Source organism: Arvicanthis niloticus, chromosome 2, assembly GCF_011762505.2.
Source record: "Arvicanthis niloticus isolate mArvNil1 chromosome 2, mArvNil1.pat.X, whole genome shotgun sequence".
Classification (NCBI taxonomy): Eukaryota; Metazoa; Chordata; class Mammalia; order Rodentia; family Muridae; genus Arvicanthis; species Arvicanthis niloticus.
The window spans coordinates 77142217-77161885 of record NC_047659.1 but is presented as its reverse complement, the minus strand read 5'-3'; the positions used below and the strand labels follow the sequence as shown (position 1 = coordinate 77161885).

Genomic DNA, 19669 nt, shown 5'->3' with positions numbered 1-19669 from the left:
TTTTAGTCCCTTGGGGTGGGGTGGTTTTTTGTTGTTGTTGGTTTTGTTCGGGGTTTTTTGGTGCAACAATGATCATGCCGGCCCAAACTTTACGGACCCAGGGAGATCTTGACATGATATTTAGGGGAAATGATCTTTTCTGGAACACAACTTCTCCAAGGGCTGCACTAGAGAACCGCTGCTCTCGCCTTTCATCACACCAAGCCAAACACTTCGAAGGGACCATTCAAGCCTGGGCTCAGAGTCCAAAAGGAGCCTGTGAGACTTAGCTAAGTTCCTGTGTGTGTGTGTGTGTGTCGGGGGTGGGGATCCAAAACGAAGGCAAGGGAGTGAGGTTGGCCTGGTTGATGGACTACTCAATTTTCAAAGTCCTGGCAGGGAAGGTAACTTCTAAGGCGCCTTACCATTTACCTCACTTTTAAATGTGCGCCTTCGCCTCGCTTTTCCCCGACTACCCAGGCGGCGCGCCTCCACTTTTCCCAACCCCAACATGGCGTCTCCCTATGCGGCGTGAGCGACTTCGAGCCGCGGGCCACCGCGCTCCCTCGGTCGCCGCCGGGCCCGGGTCAACCTTTCCACAGGAAAACACGGTGAAGCTCACTTAGCTCCGAGTGCCGGATCCCCGAGGCCCCTCGTGACGGCGGTAGCGCTGCCCGCCTGTCCGTACAAGAGTATGGCGCCGCCCCACGCTGGGCAGGCGCAACCCGCCTCCCGCCCGCCCCGCACTGAGCGCGGCCGCTGCCCACCGCCGCGGGGCTGAGAGGACGGCCCGCAGCTTGGCGGGCGAGCGAGGCGGCCCGTCGGGGATCGAGGCCCAGGCGCCCAGCCCGCCGCGCGTCGCTCCCGCTCTTTCGCGTTGCGGACCCCGCGGGAATCGCAGCGGGGAGTGGCCCAGGGAGATCGCCGACGCCGCGGCAGGTGAGCGGGGCGGAGGCCGGCGGCCCGGCCCGGGTAGCACGGGGCGGAAGCGACCCGGTTCCTGGGCCTCTCCCGGCCGGTCGGATCCGGGGGATGCCGGGTGGAGCGAGGAGGAGACGGGTGGGTGAGGCCCACCCTCCAGGCCGCACTCCTGGGCGCGTCCCTGCCGCTCCCTCGCCGACAGAAACAGCTGTTTACAACGACATCTGAACGCGGTTCCTGGCGCCGGGGGCAGAGATCTTTCTTTCGCTGAAAGACCCTTTCTGGAGGAATCTTTTGTGTTCAGCGTGGGCCCGCGTGCAGGTCCGACAGATGCGGGTCCCCGTGCAAGGATCCTCCTCCCCCTCGGTTTCCTGGTTAGGTACCGTAGGGTTTTATGATTGAGTGAATGAATGAGAGCAATTAAATAGCCCCCGGATGCATCCTCCAACTCTATACTTACAGCTGCCAGTGTGGAATGGTTGTTGTGTGCCAGCCTGTGGCCGCAGTGTACCAGCCTGTGGCCGCAGTGTACCCTTATGCATTAAATGAGGAGGCACTTAACTGTAGAAAACTGAAGTCACAGTGAAGACACAGACTCAGACTTCAGTAGTAACGGGGAATAGGACATTTTAAGAAAAATGGATCACTTTGAAGTTATTGTCAGTTTTAAACCACAGGTCCAGCGCTACCCTAAACACCTTGAACAACCCCTCCTAACACAGTGACATCACACAGATGACACAGGGATTTATGTCTTATCAACAAATGGGTATCTGTATGCCGGGCTTGGGGCTAGTGTGGTTATAATAGAGCATTTATGGAGAATATGATTGGTCTTGGCTCTTAAGAAGTTCAAAATCTAGACAAAGCTTTTCATTTTGTTTTTAAAGTACAAATTAGCACTTTCCCTACCAGACACCAAATTCTTCTTTCCCTTGTTGCTTACTGCCACTTTTCCATTTCAGGTGCTTTGGCTTCTGCCGGAGGAATGAAAACACCCCCCACCCCCACTTTATAACTTGTTGAAATTTTACTCCTTTCAAAGACAGGTCACATGTTCTCTTTTCTGGGAAAGTTTTCTCGGCTTCCTCCTATTCAGAATAGCAGCGTCATGCTACTTTGGGTTTCATGTGGCTCCATGCAAGCATGTCTGTCTGTCTCTGATTAGATTGTGTTTAGCTTTCTATCCTTATTGAAATAATCATATTTTGAGTGGAATTAAAGGCAACGATAGATGCCAGCTGTCTCACAGTCATCCCTGCAGGACTTTGGAGAAAAGTGTAAACATTCATAAGGCTGAAGAAAGTGCCCTTGGAGGAAACAGAACCTGAACAGAATCTTGGGGGGGGGGGGGGGGGGGAGTCTGTTGCGCATAAAGGGCTCTGGTCTTGCCTTTCCTCCTTTCTGTATCCAGTGAATGACTTCCTCTGGGCAGCTCCCTGGTGTGTGAAGAGGATAAAATTAGATGTTTTGTTTCTTATAGAATCTGTAGGTAATGTTGAACGTTGGATCTGGTGCACTTCCAAACTCTAGTAGGATTTAGGACAATGAAGAAATGGGTTTTGGAAGGAAAAGTTGGGCCTGGTGTGGTGGCACATGGCTTTCTGGGATGAAAGCCCCAGGAGGCTAGGGCAGGCAGATCTCTATGAGTTCAGGGCCATATCGTGAGTCCTAGGCTAGCTAGAAAGTACATAGAGGGAACCTGTTTCCCCAAAACGAGTTGTGGTAGGGGCCTGGATTAGGAAGGTAAACTGCAGCTGGGCATGATGGTTACTCCCTTAATCCCAGCACTTGGGAGGTAGAGGCAGGTGGATTTCTGAGTTCGAGGCCAGCCTGGTCTACAGAGTGAGTTCCAGGACAGCCAGGGCTACACAGAGAAAAACCAAAAAAAAAAAAAAAAAAAAAAAAAGACAAAAGACACTTAAGCATCATGTGAGGGGTTATGTTTGCCCATAGTCCAGCAGGAGCATGAGGCAGCAGGCCATGTTACATTCATGGTCACGAAACAGCAACAGATGCTGGTGCACAGGTCCTTTCTGAAGGACTTTTGTTAGACCAGAACCCAGCTCAGGAAACGGTGCTGCCCAAGTGTGGGGAGAGGCTTCCCACTTCAATGAACATAATCAAGAAAATCACTCACCAGCATACCCATGAGCTGAGCCAGCCTGAGCTAGACAGTTCAAGTTACATAATCACCAAGTTGATAATTGAGACTGACCATTACAACAGGCCTGCAAATTTCAATTCCAGTAACTTTATTCTGTTTTTTAATTGAGGTCTCTTATGACTTTAGGTAACTATACCAAGTGATTCTTCTCCCTTCAATGTGTAGAAGTGTTGCAGCCCGCTCTGTCCACAGGTCGGGTTCTAGCAAGAGAGAGAGTGGGGGGAAGAAGGGAGAGAAACGCAAAGAATGGAAAACAACCCAGAGGATCTGTAGTCAAGTCTCCTTTACTGTCTTCAACACACACAATTCCTACTCTACACCACCACTACACCACACACTATACCACCCTACTCCACTACTACACCACACCTTACAAGGAAATCCTGGGTATTTATAAGCACAAATAGGAGAACACAGGTGAAAACATTTTACCACGTACACTATACAGCTGGGGTTACTAAACAGCAAAACAAGCTATGTGGGATAAACAATATATTTATCAGAGTGTGCTTCAGCTGTTATAGGCTTTTGAAAACCAAGTCTTTCATCAGGGTATATGGTTCCAGATGGCTGCAAAGTTGATCTAGCTGCTTTCTGCTTAAAGTCAGCTCCCAACATAGAAGTGGGCCAAATCTCTTTAAAACATAGTACGTTTCTTTAGATTCTTTGACTACCATCCAAGTGTGTAATGAGCTGAATTAGCGTTTTTGACAATAGTTTGTGATCCTCAAAGTGTTATTTTATGCCGGGCAGTGGTGGCGCAAGCCTTTAGTCCCAGCACTTGGGAGGCAGAGGCAGGCGGATTTCTGAGTTCGAGGCCAGCCTGGTCTACAGAGTGAGTTCCAGGACAGCCAGGACTACACAGAGAAACCCTGTCTCGAAAAAAAAAAAAAAAAAAAAAAAAAAAAAGTGTTATCAGTGTTGTAAATGCTGAAGCATCATCTTAACTGGAAACATCCTAAAAACAGAAGGGTGGGCAGGACTTAAAATTTTTAATGTAATTAAAAGATTTCTTTTATGGGGCTGAAGATAAGGCTCAACAGTCAAAAAGCACTGGCTGTTGTTGCAGAGGACCCAGGTATGGTTCCCAGCATCCTCACAACTACCTGATAACCTGATAAGGCCAGTTCTAGGGTATCTGATGCCCTCTTCTGGCCTTTGAGGGCACTGTACACACAGTCTACATATGTGCAGGTATATAAATACTCATAAAATAAATACCAGGCTGGAGAACTGGTTCAGCAATTAGAGTACTGACTGCTGTAGTTTATAGTTTCTACTGCCCTGCTTTAAGCTCCAGGTGGACCTCACTAAAAGCCACTGCTCTGGTTCCCTTGGATCCACGGATGAAAGACAGTCTCACACACACACACAAAAGCTTACTTTTAATATGCTTTTTAGCTCAGTGGTTAGGCACTTCTAAGCCTCCTACAACTAACATGCCCTTATCTTTACTCATAGCTCAACACATCTAAATCTGCCCTTAATTGCCTGGTTACGTTCTCCTTGCTCAGCACCCTAAATCTACCCTCAGATTAGTTGCATTTCTGATTTCCTACCTGCTACCTCCAGGCCCAGTCAGGGAAACTGCCAATGGCCATTCCACTCGAGATCTCACATGGTTGGTAGCTTTCTCTCTTGTGTCTCCTAGCCTGCCTGTGGGAATCTGGAAGTATCCCCCCCACTTCACCCAGCCATTGGCCGCTGGCATCTTTATTGATCAATCAAGAACCAATTGGGGAATAGGACCTTCAGCATTCGTGTGCAGATTCCAGATCAAAGCATCAGAACTACTCCTACATTTCACCTTTTCTGTCCAATTTAAAAAGCAAAAAAAAAAAACCCTCTTAGACATAAATTGAACAGAGGTTGAAGGTTTGATTCTCAGCACTCATGGGTTGCCATCTGTGAATGTAGTTTTAGGGGATCCGGTGCCCTCTTCTGACCAACTCCACACCAGGCACACATGAGTTGTGCCATCTCTACTCTGCCAGCCTAACCCACTTTCTCGGCCTCAGCTGGCTTTTTTTATATCTCATCCTGGTCCCAGAAATTCAAGAGGCAACCAACACTGAAGGTCATAAGGTCAAGCAGTTCTAGCAGCTAAGACTTCTTAAAGGGCCACTTGGCTAGCAAGTTTTGATCCTTTAAAGGGCCAGGCCCATGAGATAAATTACAATAAGAAAAAAATCTTTAGGCAAATGCCTTTGTTAACTGGCCCAGACTTAGAGTGTCAGATAGTATTCAAGTTCTTATCAGCAACTAATGAAATGAAAACCTGGTTATGTCGTTGTGAGTGCAGCTTCCTACTCTACTGGTGTTCTTTTCATGTTGATTAGCAGCTACTTAAAAATGCAAGCCTCACATGTTTCTCTTAAACACTTTATAGTCTAGGCAGTACTGTTTCTTATCCCCAGCTATTGATTATTTTTGGTTGTTCTAGAACTCACGATGTAGACCAGACTCACCTCAACCTCAGAGATCTGCCTGCCTCTCCATTATTATTATTTATTTATTTTTTGTTAAATCCAGGGGAAGGGTTGTGTCTGTGCTCACCATGCATAGGCATGGAAGCCAGAGACTGGCTTTGAGCATCTTACAGGCGTGATGCGGCACCTGGATTCTCAGTGGGTATTAGGATCTGAACTCGGATCCTCATACTTTTATATAGCAAGGACTTTGTCTACTGAGTCATCCCCCAATCTCCATTCCCAGTTATTTTTATCCACACGGCAGGACTAGGAATTCATCAATCTCCGTACAGCATTGGAAGGTGGTTAGAAGCATGGCTTCCAAAATGTTGATTTTTTTTTTTGTTTGTTTTTAATTTGTGACCCAGCCTTGAGGCTGTTCCTCCCTTCACCTGCCAGGTGCTGGGATTACAAGAGAGTATGACTAGGCCCAGCTTTCCAGTAAGTTTCCTATAAGCTCTTGGCCACAAAAGTAAAGATGGATGTGGTGGAACATTTATGTAGGTCTAACATTTATGAATTGGAGGCAGGACAATTGTGAGTTCAAGGCCAGAGCATAGAGAACTCAAGGACAGTAGGGGCTATGTTGTAGAATACTGTCTTTAAATAAAGATTTAAGATTGAATCACCACTCCTTTATATTAAAGCAGAAGTAGGTGGTTTAAGTCCTTTTTCGGTTTAAGTACCCCACCCCCAACTTGTGACATGTACTCAGGAGCGGGACACATTATTCCAGCTATGCTCATGACTTACAGATGTGGTTGGCTAAGTTTGTTTAATCACTGAGGAAGAGTATAAATGAATAAAACCGTAGCAAGCCTGTTGAGAAAACAACTAAAACTGCAGCTAAATATTTGCTAAGTTAGTGACAGTGGATGAACGTGTTTGGCTCATTGTCTTTCTTTCCTAGGAAAGTAAACAGACTTAACTGAGGATGTCTGAAAACCTTGACAAGTCCCATGTAGGCGAAGCAGGAGAGTCAAAGTCGGCTGCCTCTGAGCAAGGCCGGGAAGGTGCTCTGGGGTGCTCTGATGAAACCTTACAGAAAAAAGTGACGTCGGACTCACCTAGTGCCCAAAGAGTGGGAAGACCTCACTGTAAGCAAATCTGACTTTGATTAAAAGCGCTACCATTGTTGCTTTCAAATGGCTTCCTTGTGCCTGTGGCTCTGAACTAAGTTCTCCTAGTCAGGCAAGATTGCCAGTGCTTAGAATTGACAATAGCAGCAGTTTCCCAACTGGCAGCCTAGCTGCTGGTAGGTTTACAATTGCATGAGAAGTTAAAATTTTAGAACAGTGAGGCCCTCCAGCCTCAGAGGCATTCCACTTTGTCTGAAGTAGTCTGAGAAACAGGAGGGTAGAGGGAAACTATCTTCAACAATGAAAAGTCTGAGACTCCTTTGAGCCAGGACTATGCTTTGGAGGTTAAGAGAAAAATGAGTGAGTTTGCCACACCTTAAATCCATTTCCCCAGGCCTTGGTTCCCACAGACAGAGGGGATTCAGTTTGCTGAGTGAGAGTGGAAGAAAGGTGGCAGGCTCTGGCTTATGTCTTTTACTAAGAACAAGTAAACTTTTTGAAGTGAATCCAAAAATGCAGGTCTCTAGAAGGGAGTGTCACAGTCTAAGAATGTCAGTATTGATGTTATCAAATTGCAAATGAACACTTCTGCAGATTGGGAATATTTTGAGGTTTTGAGGTGTGTTTCTAAAATATCAAAGCCATTCCTAAATAATTTCTCTGTCACAGTGTTCTTATAGCATATATATACAAATGGGCCCCTTATTTTATGGTCACATAGACTGATAAGCTGGCACAAATAGTTCTCAGGGAAGCTTGCTGTAGTAATATTGTCTGATTGGTGTGCATCTATGATTTACTGTCTCCAATGTGTGTAGTTAGGGAGATGGTAATAATGATAGGAAAGGCATATCAGTAGCAGGAATCAATCCTGAGATGAGCTCTATGAAGACCCTGCAATTCAGTGTTTACCCATTGCAGCCATGCATAACGATGGGCCACCTCCAGAGAACTTACTTGCATGCCTTTAGCCTTTCCTAGATGGCTCCTGACAGGGACTGAGTGTTGTGGTGTGGATGCTCTTGTTTGAGTCTGAAGTGTCCTCCATAGGTCTGTGTGTTAACAGCTGGGGTCCAGCCTCGGCACTGTGAGGGGGAGGGGCATTGGAAACCGCTCTTTGAGGGAATAGAGATTCCCCACCTACTTCTTTACTCTCGTTTTCTCTCTTGGCTGAACCGAGCAGCTTTTCCAGTTATGTGGACCCTGTCATTATGTGCAGCTAACCACAGACCCAAAAGGATGGGTCCAATAGATCAGGGGCTAGAAATTCCAAACCTGTAAGCCAGCTTCTCACTCCAGATGGTTTTTGAGACCCAGCCTCATGTAGCCCAGGCTGGCTTCAAATTCTCTCTGTACCTAAGAATAACCTTGAACTTGAACTTTCATCATGTCTCCATTTTCAAAGTACTTGGTTACAACAGCCCTGTACTACCATGCCCAGCTCCCAGCTTGTATGTATATGTGTGTGTGGTATTAGTATTATTATTATTATTATTATTATTATCATTATTTGAGTCAAGTTCTCACTCCGTAGACTAGGCTGGCCTTTACTGGTTTGCTGCAAACTCAGTAGTCTAACTGCCTTAGCCTCTGAGCGCTGTGATGAGTGGTGTAAGCTGCCACACCTAACAACTTTTCCTCTTGAGTTGATTTATCTCCAGTATTCCTGGCAGAAGTAGAAAACTAACAGATAATGCTAACATGGTTTTTATTTTACTGCAGTTTCTTTTTCTTTTTTTTCTTTTTGGTTTTTCGAGACAGGGTTTCTCTGTGTAGCCCTGGCTGTCCTGGAACTCACTCTGTAGATCAGGCTGGCCTTGAATCTACAGAAATCTGCCTGCCTCTGCCTCCCAAGTGCTGGGATTAAAGGCGTGCGCCACCACTGCCTGGCTTTATTGCAGTTTCTAATGAGGATTTTTAGTTTATGTTTTCAGTTATTTTGGGAAGGATGGACTAGGGATTTGTGCTTTTTATCATTCTGTCAATATTGGCATGGCTTTAAATTGATGTGGAGCTAGTGTTAGGTTATATTATTTAAAAATACATGTGGTCATGTCTAAGGCAAGAGTATTTTTCTCAAGTTTTCAAGGAGCCAGAAGCTGCTAAAAAAAGACCCAGGTTTCACTTCTAGCTCTTATGTTGGGCGGCTGACAACTGCTTGTAACTCCAACTCCAGGAAATCCAATGTTGTTTCTCCACTTTGGATACCAGCACTCAAATGCATATAGATATACCTAGACACACATAGTTCTTTTAAAAATTATTTTTTAAATTGGTGTTTGAACCAAGCAGTGGTGGCACACTCCTTTAATCTCATCACTCAGGAGGCAGAGGCAGGTGGATCTCTTGAGTTTTAGGTCTACAGCGAGTTGTAGGACAGCCAGGGCCACACAGAGAAACCCTGTCTCAAAACAGTTGATGTTTGAGTTTCACTAAAAAGTAATTGAAATTTAGATTGGGATTAGGATAAAATTTCTAGCAATTTCTTAAAGGACTCTAAATGTGTTTCTGTCATATATATATGTGTATCAGTTTTCTCGGTATAGGCAATTACAAAATCACAATGTTGCTCAACTTTGAAAAACATTAAAGCCATATGTACGTCAGTGTCAACTATTCAGCCAAGAGTTAATTACTTACATAAAACATTTTAATAAGCATATCTGTCTTATCAGCGTGCAAATTCTCTCCCCCCCCTTCTCTCTCTCTTCAAAACAGGGTTTCTCTGTATAACCTGCAACTCACTCTGTAGACCTGGCTGGCCTTGAATCTACAGAGATTTGCCAGCCTCTATCTCCCAAGTTCCGAGATTAAAGTCATGAACCATCACACCAGCTGAGTGTCATTCTTTATGTTTGGTTGTTTTTGAGAGAGGGTTTCTCTGTGTGCTCCTACTTGTCCTGGAACTCATTCTGTAAACCAGTCTGGCCTTTGATCTCAGAGATCTGCCTGCCTCTGCCACCTGAGTGCTGGGATTAAAGGCCTGGGCCACCACCATCTGGCTATTATTCTTCTGTATATGCAAGTGAGTATTTAATTGTTTTAGAAATTTAATTGTTTTAGAAATGCTAAACTGAAGCCGGGCAGTGGTGGCCTTTAATCCCAGCACTTGGGAGGCAGAGACAGGCGGATTTCTGAGTTCGAGGCCAGCCTGGTCTACTGAGTAAGTTCCAGGACAGCCAAGGCTATACAGAGAAACCCTGTCTCGAAAAACCAAAAAAAAAAAAAAAAAAAAAAAAAAAAAAGTTAAACTGAGTAGTGGTGGTACATGCCTTTAATCCTAGCACTTGGGAGATAGAGACAGGCAGATCTCTGTGAGTTCAAGGATAGCCTGGTCTACAAAGCAAGTTTCAGGACAACTAAAGCTAAACAGAGAAACCTTGTCTCAGAAAACCAGAAAAGAAATATTAAAAATACTATGCTTGCCCACTGACTACATACATAGACACATGAGTGTGTCACTCACTCTACGTGTGTATGTATTTGAGTTTATTTCTGAATTCTTTGTCACTCTATATGTCTTACGTATATGTAAGGTATATATGTAAAACCTCATAGTCTTGATAATTAGCTTGACAGAAAGTCTTGAAAGCAGCAGAAATCTTCCAGCTGCCTTTGTGGAGTATTCTTGGCTCACTGGGTCTTTTGCACTTCCATATAAATTTTAGAATCAATTGGGAAATTTCAAAAAAGTCTGCTGGGATTTTGGTTAGAATATATTTAGTCAATATATTGACATCTCTATTATATCAAAAATTGAAAAAATATTATATAGGCCTTTTTATTTTAGATATTTGTTATATCTTACCAATATGCATGACATTAATTTTATTTTTCTTTTGTATTATTATTTTCTGGAAATGCTGAGAATTTTTGAGAATGAATACTTTTACAACTACAAATGATTTCTTTTTTAGACGAGATGTGGGCCACTCTTAGGTTTTGTTCCCTTTCAGTGGCAATGGGGAGCAAAGGAAACTAATACAGTTAGAAGGAAATGTAAAAACTTTTTTCTCACCTAGAAACTTTTAATCTGCTAAATCCTGGACAAAGCAGTGGCATTGCTTATCTGTTGTTTTTTTTTTAATTAATTTATTTACATTCCAAACACTGCTCACACCCCCACCCCATTACCTGTTTTTTTTTTAAAGATTTATTTATTTAATGTATGTGAGTACATAGTCATTCTCTTCAGACACACCAGAAGAGGGCATAAGAGACCATTATAGATGGTTGTGAGCCACCATGTGGTTACTGGGAATTGAACTCAGGACCTTTGGAAGGGCAGTCCATGTTCTTAACCACTGAGCCATTCCTCCAGCCGCCTGTTACCTGGTTTTTAAGGTGAGACCTTATATATAAAACCCAGGCTGGCCTTGAACTTCTGATTCTACTGCCTCTACTTTCCTAGTTCTGGAATTGTAAATCAGTGATGACGACTCTTCCTCCTCCTCTTCCTCCTCTTCTTCCTCCTCTTCTTCCTCCTCTTCTTCCTCCTCTTCTTCCTCCTCCTCCTCTTCTTTTTCCTCTTCTTCCTCCTCCTCTCCTTTGTCCTCCTGCTACTACTTCTTTGTTTGTTTCTGAGAGGATTTCTCTGTGTAGCCTTGGCTGTCCTGCAACTAGCTCTGGCGTTGAACTCAGAGATTTACTTGCCCCTGCCTCCTGAGTATTGGGATTAAAGGCATGTGTCATTAAGCTAACTTTGTACTTATTTTCCATTGAGCAATCTTAGTGGGAATCATGTTTTATGTGTTATATAAATGCATATTACTTTTAGGATACTAGGTGAAAGGGAACTAAGAGGTCCATTGTTTGAAATGCTGGGGTAGACTTCTCCCTGCAGCGGCCATCACTGGCCGTAACCTAACAGACTTCTTACACTGCTTTCTGTTACAGCTGGTCCTCCTCGGCTTGTCACTGTAGAGGAACTTCTAGAAACAGCGAAAGGAGTCACCAACATGGCTCTAGCCCATGAAATTGTAGTCAATGGAGACTTCCGGATTAACGCTGTTGAATTAGCCGAAGGCAGGTGCGTGTGTGGACTTGTGTACTAGAGCAGTTCCCAGTTCTGGGAACGGCTGTTCACTCAGTGCCAGTGTGGTTAAGTACATTCTTTCTTTTGTACATCAGTGCTAAAAATATTTCTTGGTCTGGAGTGACTGTTGTGAACATGGGTCTGAAAGCCATGTGTACTCAGGATACAAGTAAAGGCTCTGGGGTCTTTGATGCCATCTTTTCCCTATTAGGACGTAGTAGCTACTTTCTTTTTTCAATGTTGTCAGTGCACTGTTTCACTTCCGTTAACTGTGTCATCTAATTCCCATCCTTTGTGAAGCCAGGGAAGCCAGGTGAGGTGGCACATGTCCATAATCCCAACACTTGGGAAGTAGAGGCAGGAGGATCAGTTCAAGGTCATCCTCAACTCTGTGGTAAGTTAGAAGCCAGACAAGGTTACAATGAGCCCCTATGTCAAAAAACAAAACAAGATAACAATAAAAGATGAAGGCTCAGTCGTTAAGGATACTAACTGCTATTGCAAGGGGGTTTGAGTACAGTTCCAGGCACCTATGCTGGGCAGTGTACAGTCATCTGTAACTCCATTTCTACAGAGATCCATTGCTCTGTAGGCACCTGTTCACATATCTGTATCATAGGAATTTGCTGAAGTCAGAGAAATGAAAATTACCAACTCTGAATAGTCTTTCAGAAATTTAGAGTTTGTGTATGAGTGTTTTCCCTGCATGTACTTATGTGCATGCCTGGTGTCCATGGGGTCAGAAGACAGTGTTGGGTCTCCTGGACCTGGAGTTATGGATAGTTGTGAGCCACCATGTGGGTGCTGAGAAGTAAATCCACATCTGCTGCTGAGACATCGCTCCTGTACTCCAGCCTTTTCTTCATGGCATTGTGGTGTGCTAATCACTGGATTCATGTGGGCTACTGAGGTGAAAGCCACTCTTCTTAAGAGGAAGAGTAAATAGTGTGTCGTCAACTTATGTCTGGTACACATTTCCTTGGTTCCTATGGTTTTAAAGATTCATTACTTTACAGCCATAGAATTTATGATTTTGAAAGTGATTTTAAGCACAGGCATATATAATATTTGTTTTTTAACTTTTCCTTTTGTCTTTAGCTTGGAGAAGAGAGTAAAGGAGATTGTACATAAAGCATTCTGGGATTGTTTGAGTGTCCAGCTCAGTGAAGACCCCCCAACATACGACCATGCCATCAAACTTGTAGGAGAGATCAAAGAGGTAAGACTAAGAATTAATGGTGCTTAGGGAATATTCATTGTTACTATGAATATGATAACAGTTGCACAGTTATAGAAAACTAAAGAAATGGAGTGCCCCAAAGGTGAATTGTTTGAAGGAATTTGGATTGAGTACTTGACTCAGCCTCCGCTGCCCTTTAAAGTCTTTTTTTTCAACCAAGCCATGATAACCCAGATGTTCTACTTTTGTACAACAAAGAAAACGTTCGGATTGCTTAGAGACTACAAAACTTGCATCATGAAATAGAGTATTTATAAATTTTTAGTAAGCAACATTGAACTTATATTTACCAAAAAGTAATTACGCCTTGGGATAGAAAAGGCTGGAGATGCAAGGACTTTTCTGCAGTGACTTTAACCCTTACACTGAAGAATCGTTACCTGGGAAACTTAGAGTCAGTGGTTGGCTCACAGGCTTCCAGAGCAACTGACCTTTCCTTTGCTTATCATTGATCAGTTTTAGACAAACATGGTAGTACAGACCAGGATCCTAGCACTTGGGAAGCTGGATAGCTCGTAGACAGATGGGGCAGCACAGCAAGACCCTGCCCCAAAGAACAAACAGACCAACCAGCAAACTCCCAGTTTCTTCTTGCATCCAGGAGATTGCTAGAATATGAACAAAGCTTAAATAGCTATTTTAAATGATTCATGTGCATGTTTGTAGATTTGTTAAATAAGAGGATGAAATATGGGCATTATAATAGCAGTTGGTGATCCTCTCCTTTTGAAGAGTAATAAATCCTTCATGTATAATTAAAATGATTCCTGACTGAGAATCTGATTAAACTTAGCTATGCTCTCTTGCAGACTCTGTTATCTTTCTTGCTGCCTGGTCACACTAGACTAAGAAACCAGATAACAGAAGTCTTGGATCTGGAGCTGATAAAACAAGAAGCAGAAAATGGGGCCCTAGACATTTCCAAGCTGGCAGAATTCATTATTGGCATGATGGGGATATTGTGTGCACCTGCTCGAGATGAGGAGGTTAAAAAACTAAAGGACATTCAGGAAATAGTGCCTCTTTTCAGGTATGGAATGTGTCTATCACAGTACTTCTAGTTGAAAACCTATTGCAGATTTACATTTCCTGAAGCCTAGGAACTCAGTCATTTTAAAAGTGTTTCTAAAACAAACATCTGAAACACAGAAATGTAGAAATCTTGTCACTAACTACCACTGTTTTTGTAGCACTAAGAGTTCAAATCCTTGTTTGGGGCACATAGTGAGATACTGTCTTAAAAAATGAATGAGGGCTGGAGACGTGGTTTGGTGGTTAGGAGTGTTGGCTGCTCTGTCAGAGGACCCAGGTTCAATTCCCAGCAACCACATGGCAGTTCACAACTATCTGTAACTTCAGTTCAGGGGATCTGACACCCTCACACAGACATACATGTAGGCAAAATACCATTGCACATAAAATAATCATTTAAGTATGGCTGAATTGAATGAATAAGTAAAACAAACAAGAGAGATAGAAGTGCTTCTTAGTTCCAGCTGCTTGTGGATGTGATGATTTAGGTTGTTCAGTCTGTTGACTTTTATAAGAGATCTGTGTGGGTACAGTGGCTGGGAACGCTGAGAGTTCCTCCACTGGGAAGTTAGTTCACGGTTCCTCAAGGTGTGGCCCCAATGACACAAGAAAGTTCTTGGGTTTCCAAAACAGGTTTATTGGCATGACAGATGATGGTTGAGTCTGGTTGTGCACTCCCCTGAACCCCAGGGCAGACCTGAGTTAAATAGAGAGGGAGAGAAGGGGAGGGGCTGGGGAAGAATGCTTAGTTGGCTCCACCCTCTGGCCTTCAGGTACCTCATTAGTATGTAAATCTCTCTTGGGCCTGAGGCCTGTTCCTCCTGACTGATGGCCATAGATCTCTCTGTGGGAGAGGCTGTGGAGGGCTGAAGCTAAATAAAAAGAACCAGGGCCCCGGGAGCATAGCCGAACTCCTGCCGTCCAATAAGGATCCAGGGTTCCAAGCTCATGCTCAACCAAGCACCCAGCTGCTTCTCACAGCCCACTGCCCCACAGATCTGGGCTTTTGAAAACACCCCGTGAGCATGTTTGGGGTTACTCTAAATCATCAGCTGCCCATGGGTAGTTTCCGATGCCTCTGCTTCCCTGTGGGTAGTCTCAGAAAACTGATGGGAGTGTTTGCAGTAGAGACGGCATACCTCTCAGGAGCTGTTAGCTGGACAGAATAGTGGGGGACAGGCTCCCATGAACCTGTGTGAAGGCTGTGGTTCTGAAGGGCCATGACCTGGGAGCACATTTGATCCTAGCCCTGCTTTTGTGCAGGGCCATATCTACACCTGAACCTCAGGTTCTTAACTGCCTCCTGCAGGTGTGCACTTAGTAGTCCATAGTCATGGTGTAGGCCAGACAGGATGGAAGGCAATCTCAGAAGCAGGTCAGGGGTTTGTCCTTTGGGGACAGAGTATCAGCTAGTAATTATTCCTCTGAACTAGAGCATAAAATAATTCTTAAAACAGAAACTGAGATAAGCGGAAGGAAGAAAGGAGAAAAGTTAAGTTTTGTTTTATTTTGTTTGGGACAGTGTCTCTCTCTGTACCTCTGGCTGTTCTGGAATGCCACTTGTAAACCAGGTTGGTTTTGAACTTATAAAGATCCTCCTGCCTCTGCCTTCATAGTGCTGGGATTATATGTATGAGCCCCCTCATTGTTTGCTTAGAAAATGAATTAACCTATGTAAGCATGAAGATGAAGGAGCTTCAGCTCAGGTCGAGATCTCTGTCCTTCCTCAGGCTGCCAGGAGGGCTGACCTTAGAACCAAGGAACAAGTTCTAGGCTGGAAAGGCAGTGTCAAGATTAGGATTTTTTTTGTTTGTTTGTTTGTTTTTTGTTTTTTTTTTTAAATTTATTTATTTCACTTATATGAATACACTGTAGCTGTCTTCAGACACACCAGAACAGGGCACCAGATCCTATTACAGATGGTTGTGAGCCACCATGTGGTTGCTGGGAATTGAACTCAGGACCTCTGAAAGAGCAGTCAGTGCTCTTAACAGCTGAGCCATCTCTCCAGCCCCAAGATTAGGATGTTTAAAAAAACACCTTAAAATTTTGCAGTCTTTCAAGCTATTAGTTAAGAGTTTGTTGTATTTTTTAGAAAAGATTTTTGTTTTTAGTTGTATGTGTGTGTGTCTGTCTGTCTGTCTGTCTATCTAAGTATGTGCATGGGATGCTTCAGTCTCTTTAAAATACTCAGTCTCTAAAATCCCCAAATCTCTTTCAAAGACTCAGTCTCTCAACTGTTGTATGTTATAAAAATCATAATTAAATTAAATACTTTACTTCAAGAGGGAAGAGCCAGGGCATAGTCACAAACAGATCAAAGCAAAACCAAACTGCAACTGTGTAGATCTCTCAATGTCTAGTGTCTGGGATTTGCTTCTGATATTTTGGGCCTCCTAATATTTTGGGCTCCTCCAAAGGGCCTGGACCATCTGCCCTATGCATACACAGAGCTTGTCTTTGAGGTTCTGGCTGGCTCCACTCTACCATGGCTGTTCTTGGCGGTTGTTCCATGATATTAGCATCTCCAAAATGCTGGGGTCCTCTGCAGCTGGGATGGACTTTGACCAATAGCCTCTCTTGGGCTCTCATCATGATGCAGAACCTCAACTTTCCTTATGTCTCCTTCAATCCTGTGGCTTCTACTGCTGTTCTGGCTCCACCTTCACCAATGGCCTCTCCTAGTGCCAAGCCTCAGTTGCTTTCCTTAATCCCTTCATGCCTTGAAACAAGTTCAACCTGGTGACTCTTACACAGTACCAAATTCATCTGCTAGTATTAGGGACAATATTAGTCACCTGGGGAACACAGCTTCTATGTTACTGACCCTGTTGAAACATTTCCCCAAAGATTTCACCTTAGTGATGTTTGTTTCTTAATCACCACAAATTTCTTAGCTCCAGCTAGCCAGCATCAATTGTCCCAGTAATGCAAAGGTTGTACTTCAGTGTATCTGGTCTCTTGTTAATCACAGCTGATTCTTCACCCCTGGCTAACCAGAACCACAGATTGTCAACTCAAAATAGCAAACAGCCTTGATAGTTTAATTAACTCTCCAACTTCCCTCTGGAATGTCACAGGCCAGGCCTCTGTTGTCTGCATTGCTCTCAACAGCTTCCAAGCTCCCACAGAACAGCTCACTGAGCTTCGAACACTCAATGGCTTTTCTAGCCCAAAGTTCCAGAGTCCTTCCACAGTCCTCCCGAAATATGGTCAGGTCTGTCACAGGGATACTCCATGATCCTAGCACCAATTTGTCTTAGGGTTCCTATTGCTGTGGTGAGACACTATGACCAAAAGCAACTTGAGGAGGAAAGGGTTATTTTACTCACAGTTCCATAGAACAGTTCATCATGAAAAGCAGTGAGGGCCAGGGCCTGGAAGCAGGAGCTGATGTAGAGGCTCTGGAGAAGTTGGTTTGCTTAGCCTGCTTTTTATTTTTATTTTAAAGCCTACTTTCGTATAGAACCCAAGACCATCATCAGCCCAGGGATGGCACTGTCCATGGTGGTCTGGGCCCTTGCATCAATCACTAATTAAGGACGTGCCCTACAGGCTGCCCACTGCCCAGTCTCATGGAGGCATTTTCTCAACCGAGGCTCCCTCCTCTCTGGTGACTCTAACTTGTGTCAAGTTGACATAAGACTAGCCAGCACAGGTACTCTGAAAGAGCAGGAAGTGCTTTTAACCACTGAGCCATCTCTCCAGTTCCCCAAATTAATTTTCTTAATCCATTTTTCTCATGATTTCCCAGATTTCTTTTGCTGCCCCTTCTAAGATGAAACACATATCTCTTTTCCTTTAAACTATGCTTACATCATGACTGCCTGCTTCTACATTTTTTTTTCTCTCTTTTTTTTTTCAGGGCAATATTTTCTGTGTTGGACCTAATGAAAGTGGACATGGCCAACTTTGCTGTCAGTAGCATTAGGCCACACCTCATGCAACAGTCAGTCGAATATGAGAGGAAAAAGTTTCAGGAAGTGTTGGAGAAGCAGCCGAGTGAGTAGCTCTGTTTTTCATCGTTCGGCTTTTGTCTTGTAACCCATTACATAAAAGCCAGTGACTGTTTTGAAGCCAAGGCAAGAGTGTGAAGGAGTGTGCTTTGAGGAAGGAGAAGCATGGGATGCTGTTAAGCATCAAACACAAGAGAATGAGAGATAAGCTCAGCTGACAAGAGCTGTGTGGGTAGGAAGTCAGCTCTTCTCCTGCTGATGGGAGCTCAGGGAGTGTCACCTTACCTCTTTCCTGATGCATAACTGTTTCCACAGCCGGGGAAGGAGGCTTTCACTGCTGCTTGTTGTTTGGTTACAGGGGCTTTTTGTTTGTGTGGGTTTTTTTGTTTGTTTGTTTATTTGATTGTTTGTTTTTTCTTTCTGAGACAGGGTCTTCAAATACATGTAGCCCTGGGTAGAGTACAGCACGGCCTTTTCAATGCCAGGCTGGAGGCCTGCACCACCACACCCAGCTTCAGTTTTGTTTTTGGTTTTGTTTTTATTCTGCAGCCCAGGTGGCCTGGTGTTCATTGTGAAATCCAGGCTGGCCTTAAACTATGACAGTCTTTCTGTCTTTTGCATTCCCAAGTGCTGGGAAGAAAAGGGCATTTTTTTTTTAAGACTTTATTTATTTTATTTATGTGAGTACACTATAGCTCTCTTCATGCACACCAGAAGAGGGCATCTGATCCTATTGCAGATGGTTGTGAGCCACCATGTGGTAGTTGCTGGGAATTGAACTCAGGACCTCTGGAAGAGCAGTCAGTGCTCTTAACCACTGAGCCATTTCTCCAGCCCAGAAAAGGGCATTTTCACAAGCCTCATGTGACTTGAGGTAAGCAACTGACTGAGTCTAGTACAGCTGTGTTTATAGGATGCTTTCAGATGCAGTGAGTGGTGGGTTTCATGTAGCACAGCTTAGCTGCTGAGATGAAATGCAGTCTGTATAGATCTTGTTGCCTGACCAGGTTGTTTAACTCAGTAGCCTCAGAAGGTAATTCCTGTAGCCTTATCTTGGAAGCTTGGGGCCAGGAGGAATGGAAAGAGGGGAGAGTAGAAGTAGCAGGAGAAGACTGGCTGACACACTTGAGTCTGTCTGGGGCCATGGTCTTCTAGGCTGAAGAGTGTGGCAGAGTCAGATGCCAGGAGCTCAGCTGCCCTGGGAGGATCACTGCTGTGTAGGAACCTACCTAGAGTCATCACAGTCTAGCACTTGTCCACCGTTTCAAGGTTTCCAATGCCTGGATGCCAGAGAAAGGCTGTCTCTAGAAGGCTAAAGGCAGGACGAGGCCATGTATATCAGCAGTCAGGACCAAAGTGAGAGCTTTGTGAAGAGAACAGAGGTGCACCGTTTGCACCAGGGAGGAGCTGACAGGAGCTGTAACCCAGCTCCTCCTTGGTTTGAAAGAGGCTTCCCCCAGGGCTGCACCTCTCCCAGGAAGCACTTACTCAAAATGTGGAGGACACTGGTGTTCTGATAGGTATCTGTGTATTACTCAGCTTAGGAAAGCAGAGGGGGCATAAAGGCCACTGAGAGCCATCTGAGGGCCCCACTGACATGCTCCCTCTGCAGTGAGTTACCCCAGAAACAAGGCTGTGTGTAAACTTGACTAATATGTAAGTTCTCGGTGTAAATGCTGCGCTACACAAGGGGACTCCAGCTGGTGTCTTGTACTGCTTGCCTGCGAGCCAGAAGTTTTACCATCCCATTGAGCCAAAGTCTGTGTGGGCTTCCAGCCACATCGAATGT

At 44.4% G+C, this 19669-nt stretch overlaps 1 protein-coding gene across 2 annotated transcripts in view; it reads left to right on the top strand.

Annotated features, from left to right (window-relative positions):
- The first annotated feature begins 724 nt into the window (after positions 1-724).
- The window catches only part of Tcp11l1 (t-complex 11 like 1), a 40486-nt gene continuing 21541 nt past the window's right edge, over positions 725-19669 (top strand). Inside the window, exons 1-6 of one of the 2 annotated variants that reach the window (XM_034494574.2) lie at positions 725-918; positions 6449-6635; positions 11514-11646; positions 12751-12871; positions 13702-13922; positions 17790-17926. In XM_034494574.2, coding sequence (XP_034350465.1) covers positions 6473-6635; positions 11514-11646; positions 12751-12871; positions 13702-13922; positions 17790-17926 — 775 coding nt within the window. In that variant the 5' untranslated portion in view covers positions 725-918; positions 6449-6472. Of the gene's footprint in view, positions 919-1064; positions 1222-6448; positions 6636-11513; positions 11647-12750; positions 12872-13701; positions 13923-17789; positions 17927-19669 lie in introns of those variants that run through there. The other variant, XM_076929366.1, reaches the window with a different exon arrangement.